The following is a 26,346-nucleotide window of genomic DNA, read 5'->3' as shown; positions in this document are numbered from 1 at the left end:
ATTATAAATATCTTTTCATATCATTATATTTACTGGTTGTAACCTGTTTTTCTCCCTTAACAATGTTACGAACAATTTCCTTTGTCCTGAAAGTTTCTTTCACACCCTCTTCAAGCCTGTGCATTATTTCATCCAGAGTGGATGTTTCAGTCTTTTAACTGATTACGTATTTGCATTTAAAGTTCAAAATCGGTTCTTTGAAGCAATTGTTTTGAATAGAGAGGTAATGCAAATACATTCTCCTCATAAAAGTTAAACATACCAGTGAGGACTGAAAGTGACTTTGGACTCCACCACCATCCCAAACCCCTCTACTGTTAACCACTATTAGTGTGGTCCACACCTCAGTATTTTACTAAATAAGCCATTTAAATAAATTGATAATGTTTTATTAAATAATTGTGAGGAATTGTCCTTTTGCCCTAAAATCCTCCTCTTTCTACTTCTGTGTCATTAGCTTTTCGGGGTTTGTTGACCTCGTTTTCTCTCCTAATGGCTGATAGAGATAGCAGAAGCACATCTCTCGCTCATTTGGGCATAAAGAATGAATAAATTTAGTACCAGGCTCCATAGTCCGTGGTGGGGAATGCAGGTTGGAGACAGCCACAAGCAAAAGAGAGGAATTTGATTAATGGGAGAAATGTCAGGACTAATCAACCAAGCAGATGACCAGGGAGGCCTACTGCTGACAGCTAGCTTTCACTGTGGTTTCTGGAGCCGCCAGGGCGAGGAACTTAATTTAGGGGAAGAGTAGCTGCAAATCACAACTCAAAAGTTTTTTAAAAGAAAATTTGTGCCATGGCAGTCGTGGTTCCAAGTTCAGGCTTTGCGGACAAGCAGCCAGGCCTGGGTTGCATTCCCAGTTTTACCACTCATTAGTGGAATGATGTAACTTTTGTGACTCTGGTTTCTGTTTGTAAACCAGGAATTAGTGACCCCCTTCCTCGCACAGGTATTAGTAGGCTTAGATGCTTGGGAAGAACAGTACCTGGTGCATGGTAAGCGTTTGATAACCACAGTAACTGGAGCAGTGCATTGAGAACCAGTGAGACGTCTGAATCCAGAGTTAGATAGATGTGGGTAGAGGTAGCTAGTGAGGGGTTGTTACAGATGGAGGGATGCACACTTCACCTCCTAAATAATACAAAGCACTGAAGTTTATCCTTGTTCATTTCATTAGTTACCTGTTTATTGTTTATTGTCTCAACCTCACCTGTGTATTATGTATTGAAAAAAATCTGAATTCATTCAGGAACTCTGGCTTTTCAGGGAGCTCAAGCTTCAAGGCCTGGCCTTGATTTGCTCCCCTCTGGGGCTCGTGCTTGCAGTTTCTAGAGATACAAGACTTCTGCTAAGGATTGTAGAGTTCAGCTTAATGGTAGATCAGAGAGGAGATCAGCTTTGCAAGTGAATTGAGAAGTCTAGCACCGGCATGCTGCTAGACACATATTTTTAAATTAAGCATATGATCTTATTAAATGGGCCTTAAACTTCTGCCACTTTCTAAAACTTTTATTTTTTATTTATTAACATTCTTGATTCACGTGCAGTACTTGTACTTTTTCTGGGGTGCAGTGTGACATTTCAGCACAAGTATAAATTGATCAAATCAAGTCATTAGCCTTTCCATGTCCTTCTTTTTACCTTTGGAGTCTACCAGCTCCCCTCTTGCAGTTCTTGGGAACCGCAGTGCCCCACTGTGTTGTGGGACACTGGATAGAATTTACTCCTTCTGTCCAATTGTGTCTTGTTATCCACTATCCATCATCTCTCTATTGTCTCTTCCCTTTCCTTTCCAGCCTCTAGTAACCACTATTCTAAATTCAGATAGACTTTTTTAAATTTCCACATGGTAGAGAGAACATGCAGTATTTCCACCTCCCCTTTGAAAATTAGAACGCTCTGTGTTAACCTGCCACTCCCTAGACGAGCAACACTGTTCCTTATCTTGACTTCATTTGTCTGATCTTTGGTCACATGACTCCTGAACCCTTTGAAATTAATGTTCTGTGGCAGCCGCAGCTTCAGTAAAATGATGTCTCCAAACCTTTGGCTAAGGCAGGGCTTATTGGGTGTAGTTATAGACACTATTTCTGGACCTGCATTTTCATTGTAGGAACTTCAAATATACTCTCAAATTGCTGCTACAAGTATGTTCAATGAAAGAGCTCTAACTCACTTGTAACTCACAGACTGCTGGAGTGATGTCAAGTCTATAGAAAGAATGAGAGAGGGGCCGGTGTTGGCATAATTGGTAAAGTCACTACCTTGGTTGCATCCCCCATGGGCACTGGTTCAAGTCCCAGCTGTTCACTTCTGATCCAGCTCCCTGCTAATGGCCTAAGAAAAGCAGCAGAAGATGGACCAAGTACTTGAGCCCCAACACCCATGTGGGAGACCCCAATGAAGCTCCTGGCTCCTAGCTTCAGCCTGGCCCAGCCCTGGCCATTGTGGCCATCTGAGGAGTGAACCAGCAGATGGAAGATATCTCTCTCTGTCTATCCCTCCCTGCCTCTGTAATTCTACCTTTCAAATAAATAAACAAATCCTACAAAGTAAAAAAAGAAAAGAAAGGACTGGTGAGTGATTGTGTCCTGGGCTTCAGTGTCCCTTCCTACTTGAGCTTTTTGAGAAAAGAAGCAGGAGTAACCAGCCAGCTGCTTTTCAGCAGTGTAAAGGCTTTGCTCCAGTCGGTATTCAGCATAAATTAATGCTTTAGAGATCTCTTGATTAAAATAGCTGATTAATTTTTAACTCACTACATTTCTAGGATTGTGTGTGTGTGTGTGTGTTTGTCATGTTTTTGGAGGCCTCCCAAACTGTTTGCCCTAGTTGGTAGGAAAAACAGGAGGAACACACACCCGTCTTATCTGCAAACAATATCAAGACCGGAGAACTTGAGAACATATCCCTACTTACCCCACAGAAAGTGATGATCTGATTAGCCCAGGGACACTATGTTTTTCAAAGTTTTATTTATCATTTTTTTTAAACTTTTATTTAATGCATATAAATTTCCAAAGTACACCTTATGGATTACAGTGGCTTTCCCCCAAAAAACTTCCCTCCCACCCACAACCCTCCCCTTTCCCGCTCCCTCTCCCCTTCCATTCATATCAAGATTCATTTTCAATTCTCTTTATATACAAAAGATCAATTGAGTATATATTAAGATTTCAACAGTTTACACCCACACAGAAACACAAAGTGAAAAATACTGTTTGAGTACTAGTTATAGCATTAAATCACAATGTACAGCACATTAAGGACAGAGATCCTACATGAGGAGTAAGTGCACAGTGACTCCTGTTGTTGACTTAACAAATTGACACTCTTGTTTATGGCATCAGTAATCACCCTAGGCTCTTGTCATGAGTTGCCAAAGCTATGGAAGCCTTTTGAGTTCGCTAACTCTTATCATATTTAGACAAGGTCATAGTCAAAGTGGAAGTTCTCTCCTCCCTTCAGAGAAAGGTGGCTCCTTCTTTGATGACCTGTTCTTTCCACTGGGATCTCACTCCCAGAGATCTTTCATTTAGGTGTGGTTTTGTTTTTTTTGTTGTTGTTGTTTTTTTGTTTTTTTTTTTTGCCAGAGTGTCTTGGCTTTCCATGCCTGAAATACTCTCATGGGCTTTTCAGCCAGATCCGAATGCCTTAAGGGCTGATTCTGAGGCCAGAGTGCTGTTTAGGACATCTGCCATTCTATGAGTCTGCTGTGTATCCTGCTTCCCATGTTGGATCATTCTCTCCCTTTTTTGTTCTATCGGTTAGTATTTTCAGACACTAGTCTTGCTTATGTGAACCCTTTGGCTCTTAGTCCTATCATTATGATCAATTGTGAACAGAAATTGATCAAATGGACTAGTGAGATGGCATTGGTACATGCCACCTTGATGGGATTGAATTGGAATCTCCTGGTATGTTTCTAACTCTACCATTTGGGGCAAGTCAGCTGGAGCATGTCCCAAATTATACATCTCTCTCTCTCTTATTCCCACTCTTATATTTAACAGGGATCACTTTTCAGTTAAGTTTCAACACTTAAGAATAACTGTGTATTAATTACAGAATTAAACCAATAGTATTAAGTACAACAGAAAAAAAGTTCTAAGAGGGATAACATATTAAGTTGTTCATCAATAGTCAGGGCAAGGGCTGATCAAGTCACCGTTTCTCATAGTGTCCATTTCACTTTAACAGGTTTCCTTTTTGGTGCTCGGTTAGTTGTCACCGATCAGGGAGAATATATGATATTTGTCCCTTTGGGACTGGCTTATTTCACTCAGCATGATGTTTTCCAGATTCCTCCATTTTGTTGCAAATGACCAGATTTCATTGTTTTTTACTGCTGTATAGTATTCTATAGAGTACATATCCCATAATTTCTTTATCCAGTCTACTGTTGATGGGCACTTAGGTTGATTCCAGGTCTTAGCTATTGTGAATTGAGCAGCAATAAACATTAATGTGCAGACAGCATTTTTGTTTGCCAATTTAATTTCCTTTGGGTAAATTCCAAGGAGTGGGATGGCTGGGTTGAATGGTAGGGTTATATTCAGGTTTCTGAGGAATCTCCAGACTGACTTCCATAGTGGCTTTACCAGTTTGCATTCCCACCAACAGTGGGTTAGTGTCCTTTTCCCCACATCCTCGCCAGCATCTGTTGTTGGTGGATTTCTGAATGTGAGCCATTCTAACCGGAGTGAGGTGAAACCTCATTGTGGTTTTGATTTGCATTTCCCTGATTGCTAGTGATCTTGAACATTTTTTCATGTGTCTGTTGACCATTTGGATTTCCTCTTTTGAAAAATGTAGAAAGGCAAAGAGAGATGTGGGGAGGGGGAGAGAGACAGACCAACTTCACATTTGCTGGTTCACTCCCCAAATGTCTCAATAGCTAAGGTTGGGATAGGCTAAAACCAGAAGCCCAGAATTCTGTCCAGGTCTCCCACATGGGTGGCAAGGACTTGCACAATCACCTGCTGCCTCCCATGGTTGCATTAGCAAGAAGGTGGAATCAGAAGCAGAGCTGGGACTCAAACCCAACCATATGAGATGTAGGAATTCCGCGTGGTTTCTTAACTGCTGCAACCAAATGCCTGTTTGAGACTAGTACTATTCTGGCCCTATTCATAGATAAGTTTTGTGTAAATGGCAACACCAGGCCTCTGTTTGGGGCTTAGAGAACTTGGCTTATAATCTCTTCCCGTGAGTGGAGAAAAAGGCCAAGGGAATCAGATTGCACAGAGTTTATGGATGTTATGATACCATTCTCTTTAAGGTAAAAATGGTTAGTGCGGGGCCAGCGCTGTGGCGCAATGGGTTAACGCCCTGGCCTGAAGCACCAGCGACCCATGGGTGCTGGTTCGAGACCCGGCTGCTCCACTTCTGATCCAGCTCTCTGCTGTGGCCTGGGAAAGCAGTGGAGGATGGCCCAGGTTCTTGGGCCCTTGCACCCACGTAGGAGACCTGGAAGAAGTTCCTGGTTCCCAGCTTGGGATTGGCGCAGCTCCAGCCATTGTGGCCAATTGGGGAGTGAACCATCGGATGGAAGACTCTTTCTTTCTCTCTCTCTCTCTCTCTCTGTCTGCCTCTCTCTTCTCTCTGTGTAAATCTGACTTCCAAATAAAATAAAATAAATCTTTAAAAAAAATTTAAAAAAATGGTTAGTGCTAGTGTGTGAAGTGCTGTGTGCAAGTCACTTGCTGAAGCCTGTCTGTTCATTTATAGGAAATTGATCTGAGAAGCTCAGACTTGCAAGGTACCTTAGGTTTGCTGGCAGCACAAAATTCCATAAACCATGTGCTTTATAAGTAACAAATATTTGTTTTCTCACAGTTCTGGAGGCTGAGATGTCCAAGATCAAGGCAGGTACTATACTCTGAGGGGCTGCTGTCTGGCTGGTAGGCAGTGCTTCTTGCTGTGTTTTCATGTGCTGGACTGGGAGAGGGGTTCTTTCTGTACCTCTTTTAAAAGGCCACTAATCCATCAGGCACTTGAAAAAATTCTCAGGATCACCAGCCGTCAGGGAAATGCAAATCAAAACCACAATGAGGTTTCACCTCACCCCAGTTAGATTGACTTTCATACAGAAATCAATAACCAACAAATGTGGGTGAGGATGTGGGGGAAAAGGTGCCCTAATCCACTGTTGGTGGAAATGTAAACTGGTGCCGCCGCTGTGGAAGACAGTATGGAGATACCTCAGAAATCTGAATATAGACCTGATGCAGCCATTAAACTCCTGGGAATTTACCCAAAGGAAATGAAATCAGCTGTTCGTTGCAGCAGAATTCACAATAGCTAAGATATGGAATCAACCCAGATGTCTATCAGCTGTTGACTAGGTAAGATATTATGGAGTACTACTCAGCTGTTAAAAAAAAAATGAAATCCTGTCTTTGGCAACAAACTGGACGCAACTGGAAAACATTATACATGGTGAAATAAGTCAGTCCCAAAAAGGCAGATATCACGTAGATATCATGTTTTCTCTGATCCGAGGTAACTAATAGAGTACCTAAAATGTGATATATTGGAGTGAAATGGACATTTTGAGATTTGATGATTATTTACAGCCCTTGTCTTTTCTGTTGAGGAACAGTGTTTTTTCTCTTCATACTATTTGTTGAACTCTTTTACTTAGTGTAGGATTATGTGATCATTAAGTAAACTAAAAATAGATCTTTGTAAAAAGAGTGGGGATGAGAGAGGGAGGAGGAGGAAGGATTGGAGCGTGGGCAGGAGGGAGGGTAGGATGGGAAGTATCACTGTGTTTCTAAATCTGTATCTATGAAGTACGTGAAACTTGTGTAGCTTAAATAAAAAAAATTAAAATAAAAAGGGCATTACCTCATTCAGAAGGGTGCCACCTCCTAATATTTATCACCTTTGGAGTTAGGATTTCAACATAGGAGGGTTTTTGGGAGCTGAGGGGACATAAGTATTCATATCACATAAAAACACAAGGTATCAAGAAGGAAACTGGCCTGAGTTTTATTTATTTATTATTTTAAGACTTATTTATTTACCTATTTGAAAAGCAAAGTTACAGAGAGGGAGATCTTCCATCTGCTGGTTCACTCCGCAAATAGCTGCAACTTCTTGGCCTAGGCCAGGCTGAAACCACGATCCTGGAGCTCCACCTAGATCTCCTACATGGGTGTCAGGGCAGAGGCACTCAGGCCATCTTTGGCTGCTTTCCCAGGTACATTACCAGGAAGCTGGATTGGAGGTAGAGCAGGTGGGTCTTGAGTCTATGCTCATATGGGATGTGGCATCTTAACCCACTGGGCCACCGTGTGTCCCCTGGCCTGAATTTTAGGTGGAGTATCTAATAATTAAGTTTTGGGTCTATACATTAGGATGTTTACCCTTTCATGAATTTCATAAACTGTGTTTTGGGTCTAACTAGACAATATAATATCCTTAGAGGTATCTCATATTATTCTTTATTAGATTTAGCTAATTGTGAATTTAGATCTCATTTAGACATGCAAAGTAGTTTAGTTGCAGAGATTATGGGTGAAGAATTGTTGATTGCAAAGGAAATATATAATTTATGATAATTTAAAACAATTATAATATTAGTTCTAGATATTGGCTATCTTGACATGCCATAGATATTTATATTAGTTAATTTTAAAAATTTATTTATTTGAAAGGCAGAGAGGGAAAGAGACAGAGAAAGACAGATACCTGTCATCCAGTGCTTCATTCCTCATTGTGCACAACAGCTGGGGCTGGGCCAGGCCAAAGCCAGGAGCCACGAATTCAATCCAGGTCTCTCACATGAGTGGCAGGGACCCAAGTACTTGAGTCATCATGTGCTGCCTAGGTGTGCATTAGTAGGAAGCTGGAATCAGGAATGGAGCCAGGACTTGCACTCAGGCACCCTGTATGGTATATGAGCATCCCAAGTGGTGTCATGGTGTCTTAAGCACTAAGCCAAATGCCTACCCTGATGTTTATATTTTTTTAACATGTCAGAACTGTAGTATTATGCATTGCTTTATCTTATATGAATTACTTTTTATCCACTTAAAATGCTGAATGTGAAAATATCAGCATGTGTTTAGATTTCTTCTCTTTAGAGTCTAGACTGCCATGGCCAAATTTAAAGAGTTTTGTGAATTTTGTGATGATACAAAATCATGAACCTCAAATTGAATTCAATTCTTAGAGCTTTATTAAATTGTAATTCTATTTGTTGATAACATGTTTATATAAGAAATTTAAACCAGTTAGAAATAAGAAAGTTTGGTTCTAGTCCCGGTCGGGGTGCCGGATTCTATCCTGGTTGCCTCTCTTCCAGGCCAGCTCTCTGCTATGGCCCTGGAAGGCAGTGGAGGATGGCCCAATTCCTTGGGCCCTCCACCCGAAAGGGAGATCAGGAGAAGCACCTGGCTCCTGGCTTTGGATCAGTGAGATGCACTGGCCGCAGCGGCCATTGGAGGGTGAACCAACGGCAAAAAGGAAGACCTTTCTCTCTATCTCTCTCTCTCACTATCCACTCTGCCTGTCAAAAAAAAAAAAAAAAAAAGTTCAAGGAAAGCTGCTTTGATGGTCTTCATGTGTATGTGTTCTCATTTGTACCGAGCTAGAGCTAATATGAAATGTATATTTTAATAAAGAAAAAGCTTGTGGGAAGCTTGCCAGACAGGTTCAAAACTTGTCTGGGAGACCAGTTGCTCAGCATGCAAATGAGTGGAAAAGTTCAGTTCAAGAGGAGAAGGAATAGGAAATCTAAGCCCTGTTCTCCAAACAGCAATACCAGTAAGAAAGTTGACACTGAGATTTGTACCTGAAAAAAATAAAAGGAGCCAATACTGATTTTATTTTTTTATTCATTTGAGAGGTAGTGAAAGAGCTCTCATCCATTGGTTTACTCCCCTAAATGTTTGGGGCTGGATGTCTGGGAGTTGGGAACTCAACCCAGATTCTCACATGGGTGGCAGGAACCCAAATACTTGAACTATCACTGCTGCTTCCCAGAGTCTCCACTGGCAGGAAGTTGGAGTCAGAAGAGTTGGGAATTGAACCCAGGTTCTCTGATATTGAACACAGGCATCTTCTTCTTTTTTTTTTTTTAAGATTTATTTATTTCTTTTTCTTTTTCTTTTTTATTTTTATTTATTTATTTTTTTTGACAGGCAGAGTGGACAGTGAGAGAGAGAGACAGAGAGAAAGGTCTTCCTTTTGCCATTGGTTCACCCTCCAATGGCCACCGCGGTAGCGTGCTGCAGCCGGCGCACTGCGCTGTTCCAATGGCAGGAGCCAGGTGCTTCTCCTGGTCTCCCATGGGGTGCAGGGCCCAAGGACTTGGGCCATCCTCCACTGCACTCCCTGGCCACAGCAGAGAGCTGGCCTGGAAGAGGGGCAACCGGGACAGAATCGGTGCCCCGACCGGGACTAGAACCCAGTGTGCCGGTGCCGCAAGGCAGAGGATTAGCCTAGTGAGCTGCGGCGCCGGCCAAGATTTATTTATTTGAAAGGCGATGTTAGAGAGAGAGAGGTAGGAAGACACACACACACACACACAGAGAGAGAGACAGGGAGAGACAGAGAGAGATCTTCCATCTGCTGGTTCACTCCCTAAGTGACTACAACAACTGTCACTAGGCCAGGCCAAAGCCAAGAGCCAGAAGCTTCTTCCATGTCTCCCACATGGTTACAGGGGCCCTCAGACCTTAAGCCATCTTCCACTGCTTTCTCAGGTGCGCTAGCAGGGACATGGATTGGAAGTAGAGCAGCCGGGACTCGAACCAGCATCCATTTGAGGTGCCGGCACTGTAGGCTGTGGCTTAACCCACTGAACCACAGAGCCAGCCCCTGACTCAGGCTTCTTACTTGGCATTTTAACCACCAGGCAAAACATCCACCCCATGTACAATTTTAATCTGTCACTTCAGGTATCTAAATAGTACTCATGGATTTTTAAAAGCTTGTTTATTATTTTTTCTTTTTCAAAATTGGGGGAAAAAGAGCACTAGAAGACATGATAAACTTGACAATACATAAAATATTCTTTTGGCAAAAATTTGAAAACAGAAAAAAAGTGTATATATTTTAAAGCTATAAGTATGAATATATGTTTTTATACACATTTTTTTCATGCAAAGAAAGCCTGAACATTTTGACTTAAGTTTACTGATAAGATCACTACTTTTGAATAAAGAAATTTCCAGAACATTTCCCATTTAAAACTTTGTGCATGTTCTTCTCCTTTTTCCTTTGTCTTTTCTCCCTCCCTTCCTCTTCCTTTCTTTCCTTGTTCATTTCAACTCGGTATTGTGCTCTGAAGCCCTCGTTCCCCCCTGATTTTGTCTTGTCTGCCTTCTGCAAGTCTTTCTGGGGCCCCTCTTCCGATCTCTCTCCCTCCCCTTTGACTCATCTCCCCAGGCTCCTCCATCTCCAGAATCATCTGGCATGCTCATGAACTTTCACCCTCAGGCATCTGCTCCCAGGTCTGCTTGGAGTTGAAGGTGGAAGGAGGCCTAAGGTAGATAAAATGATTCCTGTAGCCTCTGGAGGAAGTCCTGGGAGCCTGTCCTGTACAGGGTGTGAGAGCATCCCTGGAGCAAGGAGGGACGCCTGGCAGCCAGCCCCAGGGAGCTGCCTGGTCATAGCTCTTCCGAGAAAACTCAGTTTCTCCAAATATGCTTTATCACCGTTCAAGAGCACTTCCTGGAATCTCTAGCACAGTAGGTTTTATATGGGCAGCTGATTTCTTCTGGGTGAGTTTTTGCTGAAAGGAATGTTTCACCATTTCGGGCTGTTAGTGAAAGATGATAATTGTATGCATTCATACTTTACCTGTTTCAAAACCACCTCCCCTCCCCCCTCCAAAGAGCACTTACTGTGGGTGCTCCTCAGTAAACCATCTGTCATCTGTGTAGGTTTCAGTGCCCTGGTGCTTCAGGCTCTTCCTCCTAAGATTTCTGAGCCTGGACCCCACTTGGACACCGTGGTGTGGAAAGTCACACTGGTGACCTCACCTGCAGAGACTGTGGGCATGGCGCCTGCATCGCCATCTGCCAGGACTCTGTGTCACACAGGAAATCCTGTGACATTCCTGCCCAGGGTTAGCCGAAGGGAGCAGCTCTGAAGGGTTGCATTCTTCTGGCAGTCTCCTCCCTTAGGAAAACGTGTGAAGACGCCTTTTCCGCTACCGTGGATTCTTGCTGACAGGCCGACCCAGGCTCAGCGTGGTGGGTGGGGCTAAGAACATTCCACAATCCTGGTGCACCACAAGCAGCACACAGGAGCTTTGATGCAGACCTGGTGTCAGTAAGGTTCTTACTGATGATAGCCCAGGCCTAGAAGTGTGTGCCTCTTAGGAACATCGGGGCTTTCTAATATGAATAAAAGCATGAGCCCTGGGGCTGACATTGGGACCTCCGCGTCCTACTTTGGAGTGCCAGAGTTTGATTCCGGACTCCACTCCCTATTCCAGCTTCCTGCCCATGCGTACCCTGAGAGGCAGCAGGTGATGGCTCAAGTTGTTGGTTCCCTGTCACCCATGTGGAAGACATGAAATTCAAGTTCTGGGCTTCAGCCTGGCTTGGCCCCAGCTGTCGTGGGCATTTGGGGATATGAACCAGTGGGTGGAAGAAAATGTATCTTTTTATTTCTTTAAAGTTGTGATGACAATATTAGATGTCAATGGCATATGATTCTAGGGGAGCGTGGTTTTTAAATTTTGTGGGGATATACGATAGCTAAAAGGGTTTGAGGATTTGTTATATTTCATTGCTATCAATTTCTGACATGAAGAGAAAGCACTCTTGTTGCCTGCTGCTTTTTCTGTTTAGCATAGGATTTAATTGTGTTTCACGTAGGGTTTACTTTTGCTAATTTAATCATTAACTGCAAGCCAGGAAGGTCATTCATGGTCCAGACTCAGTAACAGGTGTACCAGAATAGACAGCAGATGCTGCCTTCCTGGACCTCACTCATCAGTCTCCACTCTTCGGTTTAGAAGCTGAGTTATGATGGAAACTGCAGCAATTACACAGAAATGTGTGGCAGCTGAGATAGGGATTGCGGTGATCAACTGTCTCATTCCAAGGACAGGATTGTATTTGTGGCTCTTGCAGGCATTGTTGTTTCTCAAAAGCATGTTAGGTTAATACCTTCATTTGTTAAATCTACACATCCTGAAAAGACTGATGAAATTTGGGTGGGGACTGGTGCTTTGATTTCTTGCATGATTGAATTTTTATAAACAGCAGAGTATTCTATGAAAGTACTATGGTTTAGATAACAAACTCCTAGCAATTGTTCCATTTTCTTAATTTCCGTATTTCTTCTTTTATGATGTGGTGGATGAATGATGGTATGTATTTTAGGAGTATCCAGAATTAAGACTAGAACAGTAAAACTTCACCTAATTGGATTGTGTCTTAGAAACTTTTCAGTTCTTTAGTATAAAAGCATACTATATTTAGTATTATTAGCATACTAGTTTATTAAAGGGATTAAGTCTTATTTGGTGGTTTTGAGAACCAAAAATTAACATGTGCTGAAATCATCATTTTGCATAATTTCTCTTCATTTGTTTTTGAAGAGTGCAGAATTATGCCTTATGCTTTACATAATAAAGAATTCTTCAAGTCAATGAGCTCAAGTGTATTTTGCCTTTCTTCTAGGTAAAAAGAAATGGATTATATCAAACAGTAAGCCAGGAGGAGAGAAAGAGACAAGAGGTAAGATGTTTCTACTTCATGGATGCATTAGAGTTCTGAATTGTGTATGTGGTATCTGCACTTTTGCCTGTTGTGTGCTGTTGTGAAGAGTTGTCTTTTGAAAACCTGTTTATTTTTGTTTTTTTATAAAATCATTATGTGCTAACTGTTAAAGTTATACATACGCTTCCAGGAAAAAAATTAGATATCCAACTTCATTTGAATTTAAACCAAAAAACACCAAGTCCAGGCATGTAAAATGGATGAAATATATTGATAAATAAAAGAGATGTTATTAGATATTGGAACTGAAAAACAATGGTGATGACCAAACTGGCGAAATCCACATCACGTGTAATGCACTCTTCTGCAAACAACTGTACTCTGGTTGTATAATAGACTTTGCTTAGGGGCAGCTGAGCAAGGGATATAGCGAACCCTGAGCCTCCTTTGCAAGTTTTCTGTTAATCTGAAAGTACACCAAAATAAACATTTTATTTGAACACAAAGTGAAACAAATAGTAATATGGTGTTATCACTTGAAGTTTAAATCAATTCAGTTTAGGAAAATTGCTGATTGTAATAATATTATAAAGTTTTCATTGCGCTGTTTCCTTACAGACAAATCAAAGAGCTTCTCCAAAATCCTAGTCCCACTTGACCATTTCTGTTCTTCTCAGCCTTGTATGTTCGCATCCTGTCTATATTTATTATATTCTGAAAATATTTCCATTTGTGGTATAGAAAAGTAAGGACAGCCCCAAATGTAACTTAATTGTTCCTTTCTGTAGAATATAGCAATTTTTAGCAGATCTAACATGATATGCTTTTAACTGGTGCCTCTATTGCAGCATATTTTAACACTTCTTACGTTAAGCCTATTAAACTACTACTTATTCACAAGAAGGGAGAATTTTCTTTAGTTTACCTGTGTTTCTTGGGAATTGAATATGTGTATTGATTGAATAGCCTTACACATGACAGGTGAAGCAGACTCTTGATGTTCTTACACTGTACTCCTCAGGCACTTCCATTGCTGAATTCCCTGGAGCACAGCTGAGATTCGCTTTAAGTAAAAACTCAGTCTCTAAAACCTTGAGGATGCTGAAAAGGGAGGGGAACACTGAGATCAGCACCTCCAACCTGATGTACAACACAATCACAATGTGTGATTGGAGTCCCCCCTCCTGTGCCTGTTCTGCTTCCACCCGGTCTGGGTCCTGTGTGCTCTCTGGGCCAAGGGTTGAAGAGCAGGAGCCCTGAAGATCCAGTGGTGAAGGCAGTGTTGCTGTGAGCTCTCAGGCTGCTCACCACCTGTTCCGGAGGAGGCTTGTTCCCTGTGTTGCCATTCCTAAAGGATCTGAATTTGATTTTAAGAGGCCAGATGAATTCCTTACCTAGGCCATTAGTGTCTGTCCACATGTGTGAGCTGGCATTTCGTCATTAACACTCATCAGGAAAACTGCCATGTGCCTGACACCAAGAGTTTCTGCAGAGGGTCCTTTGCTCCTTGCAACTCTGAGAATGGTAGAGAGGGCGGCTTGCTGAACTCAGTTGTGTAAGTTTATATAAAAGATTTCCTGTAGCTGGTAAGAAGCTCTTGAAGGTAAGCTTTTACAACATGCCAGAAAATGTGCTGTTTTTGACTGCAGGTTTGTCAGATAAAACACAGGGAGAGAAAGAGCACATGTGAGAAAGGAAAGAAGGAAGTTATTTATGAGAAGTTGTCTCTGGATCCTAAGTGATCATCATAAATCCTTACCGTCTCTGAAGCAGTGAGCTTTGAAAGCAGGGCAGGAGGAGATGACCCCGAAGGTTAATTAATGTCATACTGAGATTTTATGACATGCCCTAGTTTCCTTCCATAGATTGCCCCCCCCCCCCTCCAGGCAAAGGCATGACCTCAGGATGCAATGCTGAGTCATCCAGATCCCTTCACCTTTTCATATTTACGCTGAGACAATGAGTATTTCTTGAGATATGGGTAATGTGTCTTGTACCAGTATACATCAGTTTGGTGATGTAGTTTTAATAATGCTTATATTTTTATACTTTTCAAGATTATGTCATTCCTAAAGCAGAATTTTGAGAGCTAGATTTAGTTCTTCAATTAAAATAATTAGTAATCATTTCCCTTTCCTTCTTACAGGCTATCTTTGAAGTCATATCCTCGGAACACTCATATTTACTTAGCTTGGAGATCTTGATACGAATGTTTAAGAATTCTAAAGAACTGAGTGACACAATGACCAAAACTGAGAGGCACCATCTTTTCTCCAACATTACAGATGTCTGTGAGGCCAGCAAAAAGTAAGTGCACTTCAGTTTGCTTTTGATCATTTCAAGTCATTGCTTACAAATAAAAATATGTTATCTCAACAAGAAGGAACTTAGGATCATAATGTCTCATCTATTCAATTGGCTTTTGTCTTCATTCCTTAAAATAAGTTTTAAGGTATGTTTCAAGTTGTTGATCATAGACAGATAGAACGTTTGTAATTATCACAGCAGACAGCTGTCTAAAGTGTCTTCAGTCCTCTCTCCCACTTCTTTCTTTTATCTTGGTTTGATGCTTTTCCATTTTAGTAAAGGAAGAGTAGGCCTCATGCTTTGGTCTTCCATAGGCAGTGTCTAGCTAGAATGTGATAATATTTTATTTTAATTATCTTTATGGGGTTTTTGCTTTACTATTTGTCATGAAAAGTAGATAAAATTGTATATTAAATTTTTTTACATTTAGAATTTATGTTTATAACATATAATTTATATATAACTATAGTTAAAATTTTATGTAATTATATTGTTAAAAATTTTCCATATCTGTTTATTATTATTTGTGTTAAATATTTCCAAGTGTATAGAAATAGTGGTTTATTCATAAATATAAAGGACATTCTTTTATATAACCACAGTATTATGGTTGTACTTATTGCTTCATTGTGATTTTGTTTCATTCAACATTTTTGTGTGTAAGTAGTAGGTTCATGTTTTAAAATTCCAAAGATACAAAAAATTCTATAGAAAAAGTACTATTTTGTACTGTTCCCTAACTGAAGTCAACAGTATAAATATTTTCTTTCTTGTATTTTTTTTAGAAATGGCTTAGTTATATAAGAAAATATGTGTTTTCCTTATATTTATATAAATGCATACTTTATGCACTGTTCTGCCCTCTACATTTTTCACTTCTGTTTTGGATAGCATTACATGTTCATGTATTAGAAGTTTCCTCATTCATTTTTACACTCTTTCCTTGCACATTATTTATTGAAAAGACTGGGTCACTTGTTCTGTAGCATTTCCCAGGTGGCACACAATGTGTGACTGGTGATCAATGCCAGATTCATTAACTCATTAAGGATTGTAAAATAGTGTTCCTCTAATTTATCATTCATTATTCATTTACTAGCTGGAATATTTTTATAAAAGGAAATGTGCATCTCCTAGTGATTAAGCTCAGGTTATTTTGCTTATTGATGCTCAGATTTTCTCATCTTTGGTCTCAATAATCTTTGATCATTTTCCTGCTACGTGATGTTTTAAGATGTTGAAAGGCTGTGTTTTACAATCCATGCTCCAGGCATGAAATGAGCACCATTTCCCTTAAGAGCCCTGGTGTCTTTTGATGTTAAGTAGTATATTCAAGGCCCAAGTGTGAGTGGTGGGGGTGCTTACTACAAGGTGGTTTTAGACTGTTTCAGTAGATAGCCAGAAAAAAATTCCGAATTCACATCTACAAGCCAAGTATTTTCAGAACAGCATGTAGGTACTCCAAACTCATCTACAGATATACATTGAATATGTGCAATGTTTTGTTTGTCAATTACACCTCCATAGGTATAACTGGTTTTTTAAAAAGGCTTAAATGGTTTTTTGAAAAGGAAACCTAGATTCTATCCCCTTGTTCTCCACCCTTTACCCTCCTTATTTGGATATTGTAAAGAAAAAATTATTGTTTGTCTTTGTTTTTTAATGTAAGCACATGCATATGTATGTTTGTATTCCTCTCTCTTAGGTAAATGAAAGCATATTCTACATGGTGGCTTTTCTCAACATTTCCATATTTACTTAACAATATATATTAAGGAGTCCAGCATAGCAATTTACAGGGAGCATCCTTATTCTTTTTTCCACTGAGGAGCTGAGTCATAGTTTATCCATCCAGCCCCCATCTAGGGGCATTAAAAGTGTTTTCAGTCTCACTACTACAAAGAAGTCCTGCTTTCATGTCTTTCTGTGTTTTAACCATTGTATCTTTCCAAGAAGTCGGATTGCTAGATCAAAGGGTAAATGCACATGCAGTTTTGGAAGATTTGCCAAATTCCCTTTCAAAGTAGTTATTCCATTTTACATCAGCACTGAGAATGGGTGACTACCTTCTTCCCCACAGTCTTTCAGGCAGGGTGTGTCAACAAATCTGTAGGTTTATGTCAATCTAATAGGCAAGAATAATTGCCTGAGTATAGTTTTAGGTAATGTATCTCTTTCAGACTTTTCCATATAAATGCAAGTCATCTGAAATGCCTCTTCAGTAAATATTAAATTAATGGTGTTTTTTCTCTATAATACATGAATTAAATTTTAAGCCAGTACCAACATCAAGAGAAGTGGAGAAATTAAAGTTTTCTTATGCTTGCTGAAGACTGAAAATACTTTCTTTGACTATATCAGCAATGTTAGTGTAAGATTTCAACTTAGCTAATCAGAGGGAGTTGTCTGCATAACCAGGAGAGGAAAAAAAATCAGCTATTTTTTTTTTTTGTCCAGAAAGAGGCTATTAAAAGCTTCTTGTGTGAAAAGATGACAAAATTATAGTGTAAGTAGACATGCTGAACATAATTGAATTCATCAAATCCCAAAATATAAAATTCATGAAATTCCAAAATATTAAAATCAAGGGCTTTTCCATAAAGCTTGAAGGAAGTGTGCATTCATTTAGTCAGTCATTATTTTTTTCATTTGATACCAAGCATTGTGTTACAGCCTTTTCAATAGAGTATGTATATAGAGCTAAACAAATAAGCTGTTCTTAAGTAACACAGGATTCTTGATGTCTTAGGATAAATAGCAAACGTATTAATATACCATCTATGCTTTGCTTAATTATGGGAATAAGTTCTGAGAAATGTGTTGTTGTGAGAACACATTAGGGCATATTTACACAAATGTAGATGGTATAGTCTTCTATACACCTGGACTAGATGCTATATATGGAACATAGTCTGTTGCTCTTAGTGCCATGATGAACGATACAAGAGATTAAGCACAAGAAAAAATAATGCAATCCAGAAACGCATTAAACACGATATGTATAAGGCTGCTATATGACTAACAAGATACACCATTTTACAGTGAACTTTTTTAATAAGTGGAAGATGAATAATGGCTAAAAGTCTAGTAAAATAAATAGATAAGCAATATGGCTGTTTATTATCATTATCAAATATTGTGTGTTGTACATAATTAGATGTACTATACTTTTATTCAACTGATAGTACAGTAGGTTTGTTTGCACCAAAATCACCACACACATGTAATATGTAGAGCTATCTTTTTTTTTTTTTTTAAATTTAACAGGCAGAGTTAGAGAGAGAGACAGAGAGAAAGGTCTTCCTTCCATTGGTTCACCCCACAAATGGCCACTACAGCCGGCGCACTGTGCCAGTCCAAAGCCAGGAGCCAGGTACTTCCTCCTGATCTCCCATGCGGGTGCAGGGACCCAAGCACTTGGGCCATCCTCCACTGCCTTCCCAGGCCACAGCAAAGAGCTGGACTGGAAGAGGAGCAACCAGGACTAGAACCGGCGCCCATATGGGATGCTGGCGCCACAGGTGGAGGATTAACCAAGTGAGCCATGACGCTGGCCCTGAGATATCATGTTATACTATCACTAAGTGATAGGAATTTTTCATCTCCACTATGATTTTATGGGACCATTGGTATATATGTGGTCCATCATTGACTGGAACATAGTTATGCAGCACATGATTGAACTTTGCGATGAGCAGACATGTAAAACTTCAACAGGTTAGAAAGATTTGAAATTAGAAAATTCTAGAAAGATGGGGAAATGTACTCTAACATGGGTTTAGTTAAATGATGTTTATTCAGTATCCAATTGTGTAACCAATAAAAGATTTTAGAGAAATAGTCATAATATTGACTATTTTTCATAATATATTCAGATTATATAGCAGGTCCGAAGTGTAGGATTTTAAATTGAATTATATTTTAACTATTTGGAAAGTAATTTATCCAAACATAATGGATAATTGTCTTTCATTTTTATCTTTGTGTTTTTCTGTAGCTTCAGCTTATACAATAAATAAAATGTTTGATAGAAAAGGAAACACAAAAAAGGAAAATCAAATAATAAGAAATATCAGCCAAAAATAAGATAGAAAAAGACATTAGATAAGTGAATGACTGACAATTCCATAATTGGAAGAAATACAAATGACCAACAGAATACTCAGGATCACTAGCCCTTAGGGAAGTACAAATAAAAACCACAATGAGGTTTCATCTCATCCCAGGTAGAATGGCTATCATCCAAAAAAAAAAAAAAAAAATCAAAGAAAAAACAATGCTAAGAGGATATGGATAAAATGGTACCCTAATACCTGTTGGTGGGAATTTAAACTAGTATAACCATTATGGAAAACAGTCTGGAGATTCCTCAGAAATCTGAAAATAGGTCTACCGTATGACCCACTCCTGGGAATTACCCAAAGGAAATGAAATCAGCATGTCAAAGATTTATCTCTAACCCCATGATTATAACAGCTCAATTCACTATAGCTAACATATGGAACTGACCGAGATACCCATCAACTGATGATTGGATATTACTAAGCCATAAAAATTAATGAAATCCTGACATTTGTAACCAAGTGCTTCAAACTGTAGCTTATTATGCTATAGAAAATATACCAGACCAAGAAAAAACAAAAATCACATGTTTTCTCTTAATTGTGGAAGTTAATACATAGAGAGTTTAAAACTTGTGTGGATGTCCTATCATTTGGGATAGAGTTAAAAGCATTGGTTCTCTGAATTATACAGTGTACATGACAGAATGCTCTTCTTTCCCCAGGTTATGATCATTATCATGAATCCCTCATTTTGTGATAGTAACACCCCTGTTTTCCAGAAAAATAGTATATATTGTTTGTATATAATGTTTACAGATGAAGTGAATGTGGCAAAAATGTTAAAAATTATTAAGTTTTAAAACCAAAAACAAAACTGAAAAGAAAAGAGAAAAACAAAATAAAAAAGGAGATGATAACAGATGGTGAAGTCTGTGTGCTCTGAAGAGTTTCACTATCTCTTGAGGAATTTCACTATTGCTAATGTGGAAACATTCAGCAATTAGGTAGGCATCTGTTGATGGCAATGGATAGAACAGTGTGGTGTTTGCATTAGAGGGGAGGCGAAAAAGCTTAAAGATTTGCGGCAATTGCAGTGCACATAGTAAGCTATGGTGGGAACCTGGTAGGGGGCCCAAAGAGGAAGGGTTTGAGAAACATAGACTCTTGTGATGGCTTGTTAAAGAGAGAGAGAAAAGTTTAGTTTACCTCAGAGGCTGTTTTCTTGTTTACTGTAGATGGAGGTTCTGTTTGGCAGGATACAGGAGGGAAAAGTTTGAGGCTTAGTGAGGGAGATGAGGAATTAAGTTTGGGTGACTGTAGAACATGAGGAGAAGGCATCTAGTTAAGGAGAAAAACAGAAATACCTTGAGTAGATCTGTTGATCTGAATCATAGAGGTGGTTCTTGTCACTGTAGGTTTAAGTGAGATGTTAGTTATTGGAGCTGTGACTTTTAAGAGGGTGGTGGTGATAGTGGTGGTAGGACAGTCCCACAGAAGTATGAATGGTCCCACCCAAATATATATATATATATAGGTCATAATTTTGACACAGAACCATTTGAGGAGCCTATGGATTTGGATAGAAATGAAGTCAATAGAAAAAGAAAGGCTGAATGGCACGCGTGGACCTGTCTAAAGTCACTTCTAACTGTTGAAGGTTTGCTGTGTTGTTGTCTTCCTGGTGTCTAGCCCTGGAAATGCTTTTTAACCCAGTCACAGGTGTTTGTGAGGAAGTAGCTGGACCCTTCTGATTCTATATTTTCTCCTCCTTGTATGGGATGATGAGAGCTGACTAAATCCACTCACCAGATGGTTCACTCCCCAGATTGCCATAACGGCCAGGGTTAGGCCAGTCTGAAACCAGGAGCCAGGAGCCAGGAGCTTCTTCCAGGTCTCCCACATCCATGGCAGGGGGCAAGTACTTGAACCATCCTACACTGCTTTTCCCAGGCCTTAGCAGTGAGCTGGAAGTGAAGCTGCTAGACTCCTTCAAACTGATGCCATTTGGGATGCCAGTGTTGCAGACTGCAGCTTTACCCACTATGCCACAACAGTAGTCCCAGTATGCTATTATTTGCACCTTATAAAAATGAGTTGCTTTGCATGGTGCTTGTTTCTCTTTACATTACAAAGTTAAAACACTGATATTTTTCTTTAAAGCCATTTAAAGCTACAACCATGTTTGTCTTCAGAGTAAAGTGAAAATATCCGTCAGTTTGCTTTTTAATCCTGAGGAACTGAATTTGTTCCCAACTTCTCCAATTTCTGCTTTGTGGGCCAGGGTAAGTTATAATAATGATAAACATGCAAAATAGTGTTCACGTAGAACATTTTGTTCCTTAATTTTAATCAGATATGTTAAAATATCAGGAGACATAAGTACTATTTTAAGCATACACACTTAATATTATTTCATGAACTGACGTCATATTACAAAAAATGACAAATAATGGCATCACATATCTGTTGTGAAACAGGTTTTCTATTTGGTGATTAAAATTCTAAATTCTAAAGCACTAACCAAATGATAGTAAATCTTCAAGAGTTTTAATAGCATTGAGATTAGCATTTCATCTTTACTGATTATTAAAACTAAATTTTAAAGGGAAAACATTAAAATTGAGTTGTCCAGAGAATATGGGACTCTTTACGTTGTAGAACCTGTTAGGGGCCAGCGTTGTGCCACAGTGGATTAATCCTCTGCCTGTGATGCCTTCATCCCATTTGGATGCCAGTTCTAGTCCCGGCTACTCCTCTTTCTATCCAGCTCTCTGCCATGGCCTGAGAAAGCAGTAAAAGACGGCCAAGTGCTTGGGCCCCTGTACCCACATGGGAGACCCAGAGGAAGCTCCTGGCTCCTGGCTTTGGATCTGCGCAGCTCTCGCTGTTGTGGCCTTTTGGGGAGTGAACCAGCAGAAGGAAGACCTTTCTCTCTGCCTCTAACTCTCACTGTCTATAATTCTACCTCTCAAATAAATAAATAAAATCTTTTAAAAAAAAAAGAACCTGTTAAATTTTTTACCCTGAAATAATGACTGTTGCTGGTGTTTTGTGTTAGTAAATAATTTTTCTTTCACATCCAATGTAAATTTACCAGGGAACCTTGGGAAACACAGTCATTATCTTTAACCTAGTAGAGGAACTTTATTCTTTCTAAAACTAGTTTTTTTAAAAACTGGCAGTTGAAAGAAAGTGGCATTCGGAAGTCATTCTCTAATGACATTCTTGGACCTTTTCCTCTGTCCTGAGATGAACAAAGAAGGACCTTTGACTTCACCTCAAGTATACCCCAGTGACATGGACAATTTAGCTCCTGCTGTTCAGCCCTTATCAGTAACCAGTGGGTAATGACCTTCAGCCCCGCTGTAGAGCAAAATGGGCAGACACTGGACCCAGGAACCTAGGTCCAAGCTTGGAAGGGACTCCTGCCCAGGAAACTAGGAGAAAGTCGCAGTGGTTACCTGAAGCCTTCTGCACGCCCCTCCTTTTGAAACCCACAGGCGAGCATGTGTGTAGCCTTTGTCCTTTGTTGTCAAATGGTGGTTCGCATAGTATAGGTTAAGTAATATTTTACAATTTTTGTTAGTGGCGTTTATGTTCACATATACATCATCATCATCATCATTAACTTTTGCAGGAAGCAACAAGTTGAAGATTAAAGCACACATGTTAAGTCTCAAACTTTAAAAAAAATCCATTTTGATAATATGTTAAGCATCTACTTAGTTTCTGCCTCTATCTAATGAGAATAATAGTATACCTAACCTCATAGGGGTAGGTGCTTAGCACTCTAGGTAAGCATTCAGATAATGATTTTTTTAAAGTTTATTTATTTTAAGAATTTATTTGAAAAGCAGAGCAACAGACAAGAAGATCAACAGCGAAATCCTCCATCTGCTGGTTCACTCCTCAAATGTCTGCTATAGCCAGGACTGGGCCAGGGAAAAGGCAGGAAACAGGAATTCTGTCTGGGTCTCCACATGGGTGGCAACGACTCAAAGACATGAGCCGTCACCTGTTGCCCACCAAGGGGTGCATTGACAGGCCGCTGGATTGAAAGTACAGGTGGGACTTGAGCCCAGGCACTCTGATATAGCATATGAACATCCTAAGTAGTAGCTTAACCTGCTGCACTGCCCACCATCAAATAGCAGTTATTTTTCTTGATTTTATTACTATAATTTTGATTGATCTTCTGAAATATCTCTAGATATTATTAAGTTTTGTATGTATGCCCTCTTCATATTTGCTCCTGTCAGCATTGGTCTAAGACTAGGGTAAAGAACAAATCTTTTCTGGGGCCGGCGCTATGGCATAGCTGGTAAAACCGCCGCCTTCAGTGCTGGCATCCCACATGGGCACTGGTTGGAGTCCCAGCTGCTCTACTTCCTCATATTCAGCTCTCTGATATGCCCTGGGAAAGCAGTAGAAGATGGCCCAAGTGCTTGGAACCCTGTAGCACGTGGGAGACCCAGAAGAAGCTCCTGGCTCCTGACTTCGGATGGGCCCAGCTGCAGCCATTGCGGCCATTTGGGGAGTGAACAGCGGATGGAAGACCTCTCTCTCGCGTGCGCTCTCTTTCTCTCTCTCTCTCTGCCTCTCCTTTTCTCTCTGTATAACTCCAACTTTGAAATAAACAAACAAATCTTTAAAAAAAGAACAAATCTTTATTCAACAATAAATAGATAACATTTTGCCATTAAAAAAAGAAAAAAAAACTGCAGCAAAATGGAGCTGGAGGTCATTATGTTAAGTGAGATAAGCTAGAAACAGGAAGATAAGTGCTGCATGTTCTCCCTCTGCAGATGTTTTAAAAACTCAATGCAAACTTACAATAGTGATTACTAGAAGTTGAGAGGTATCAGGGATGGGGAAAGAGGGAGGTTGGACACTGGGTACCAAAACACAGAGAGAAATAGCATAACACAGTAGGGTAATGAGAATTCACAATGTGGGATTGTTACTATATGAAGAACAAGAAGAGTAGGGCTGGTGAGCTCCAAACATAAAAAAGATAAATTAAAATGCTAGTTCCTTGGTTTGACCCAGTGTCTACTACAGACAGGCATTGAAAAATTACAGTGGTATTCCATGAAAATGTACAACTATTGTGTGTGAATTAAAAAAGCTCCATCAACACAAGATTAAAGACTGGATATTCTTGACTGGAAAAAAAGCAAAAATATTTATCTGATGTTGATGTTTTATTTTTGCACTGGTAAAGACTAGAAAGGAAATATTTAGGTTTATTGAGGTAGTTGCATAATGAGCCAATTTTTTTTTTTTTTGCTTTTTAAAACAAGTTAAATTGCACTGGTGCAGCTTTTGTAATAAAAATAAAATGTATGAATAAATGCCAAATAAATCCCTAAAAATAAAGGGAGGATCAGATTTTGTTTAATACAGAGCTTAGAACAGTAGTTCTCATGAGTTTGTCTTTAAAGATGGTTGTGGCATTTTGGCAATCATCTTTATTTTGACATAGAATGAAGTCAGAGTAAATGCATTCTTCCATAATCAGAAAGTGTAGATGTTAGTTATGACTTAGATTAAGATTAAACCTGAACTATTTGCTTTCTACTTGCCTAGTGTTTTCCTTGTGAGTAGTGGATTCCTTGAACCGTGCTTCAGAGCAGGCCCTGGCATGTGCCAGCTGCCAATTAGGCCATTTTTCTGACCCTGTTTTGCACACATTTGGGCATACAAGATGGTATTATTCTCTCTCTCTCTCTTTCTCTCTCTCTCTCTCTCTCTCTCTCTTTCTTTCTTTCTTTCTTTCTTCTTCTCCTCCTCTTCCTTCCTCCCTCCCTCCTTCCTTCCTTCCTTCCTTCCTTCCTTCCTTCCTTCCTTCCTTCCTTGTGTTACCTTCCAAGCTCCAACAGTCTGTGGATTCTGAGTTCTCACATGGAGATTTAAACTTGGATAATGATCCTGGCTGGGACAGAGTAAAGTGTTAGCAAACTTAATCATTAGCTGTTATCGGTCTTAAAGTAGGGTTGGACTTGGTGGAAAAAGAAACAATGACTGGGGTTTAGTTGGTGCATTTCATCTGTGTTGCATTTACAGCTGTGGATTTTGAACCATTACATGGGTTTTTTACTCTGCCAGTTGTGAGTAAAACAAGCAGGACCACACAGTTCTTCTGGCTGATGGAAAAGATTTTAATGTAAACTTCATGATCTTAGCCAAGTTAAATCTAGCACATGATCTAAGCATGAGGATGGTTGATAATTAAGTTTCAAAAGCAAGGACTTTAAAGCTTTTTAGTTGCTTGTTTATCATATCACAGGATGTTGTCTCTAGTTGCTATATGTTATTAGCATCTGGGCAGAAATTTTGTGTTTTCCCCACACTTCTCATTTCATCTGATTTCATCCTGTATAGAATGCTGTGAAGTTCTACCATTTCCCTTTTGCAAGTTAGGCAACTGAGGCCAAAAGTAATTATGTGAATTTGTTTAAAATCATTCATTTGGGGCCGGCGTTGGGGTATAGCAGGTAAAGCCACCACCTGTAGCACTGGATCTGAGTGCCAGCTGCTCCACTTTTTTTTTTTTTTTTTTTTTTTTTTATCTGAAAGAGTTACAGAGAGAGCTAGAGACAGAGAAAGAGAGCTTCCATTTGCTGGTTCACTCCCCAGATGGCTGCAACGGCTGGAGCTGCGCCAATCCAAAGCCAGGAGCCAGGAGCTTCCTCTGGGTCTCCCATGCAGGCGCGGGGACCGAAGGACCTGGGCCATCCTACACTGCTATCGCAGGCCACAGCAGAGAGCTGGATCGGAAGAGGAGCAGCCGGAACTAGAACTGGCGCCCATATGGGATGCCAGCGCCTCAGGCCAGGACTTCAACCCACTGTACCACAGTGCGAACCCTGCTGCGCCACTTCTGATCTAGCTCCCTACTAATGTGCCTGGGGAAGTAGCAGAAGATGACCCAAGTGCTTCAGCCCCAACACACATGTGGGAGGTCCAGAGGAAGCTCCTGACTCCTGGCTTCAGCATGGCCCAGCCCTACCCAGTCTTTGCAGTCATTTGGGGAGTAAACCAGCAGATGGAAGATATCTCTCTCTCCATCTCTCTTTCTGTGTGTATGTGTTTCATCCTCTGTATAACTCTGACTTTCCAATAATTAAATAAATCTTAAAATCATTCATTTCAATGGAATGGAAACTAGGGAGCTTTTTGATTCTTTAGGATGCATTCACCTAGAACACATGGATTCACTGAAGTTAAAGCTTCAATTTAAAGTACCAACTTTCAGTTTTGGTTTCTGCTAGAGGGTCACCATC

The 26,346-nt window shown here is 40.0% G+C and overlaps 1 protein-coding gene across 1 annotated transcript in view; it reads left to right on the top strand.

Annotated features, from left to right (window-relative positions):
* ARHGEF26 (Rho guanine nucleotide exchange factor 26) overlaps nucleotides 1–26,346 on the top strand; it is a 133,733-nt gene that overhangs the window by 20,473 nt on the left and 86,914 nt on the right. The window contains exons 5-6 of the mRNA XM_062212816.1: nucleotides 12,651–12,707; nucleotides 14,836–14,996. Coding sequence (XP_062068800.1) covers nucleotides 12,651–12,707; nucleotides 14,836–14,996 — 218 coding nt within the window. The remainder of the gene's footprint in view (nucleotides 1–12,650; nucleotides 12,708–14,835; nucleotides 14,997–26,346) is intronic.

Source organism: Lepus europaeus, chromosome 2 (assembly GCF_033115175.1).
Source record: "Lepus europaeus isolate LE1 chromosome 2, mLepTim1.pri, whole genome shotgun sequence".
Lineage (NCBI taxonomy): Eukaryota > Metazoa > Chordata > Mammalia > Lagomorpha > Leporidae > Lepus > Lepus europaeus.
This window is presented reverse-complemented; position numbering and strand designations above follow the sequence as displayed.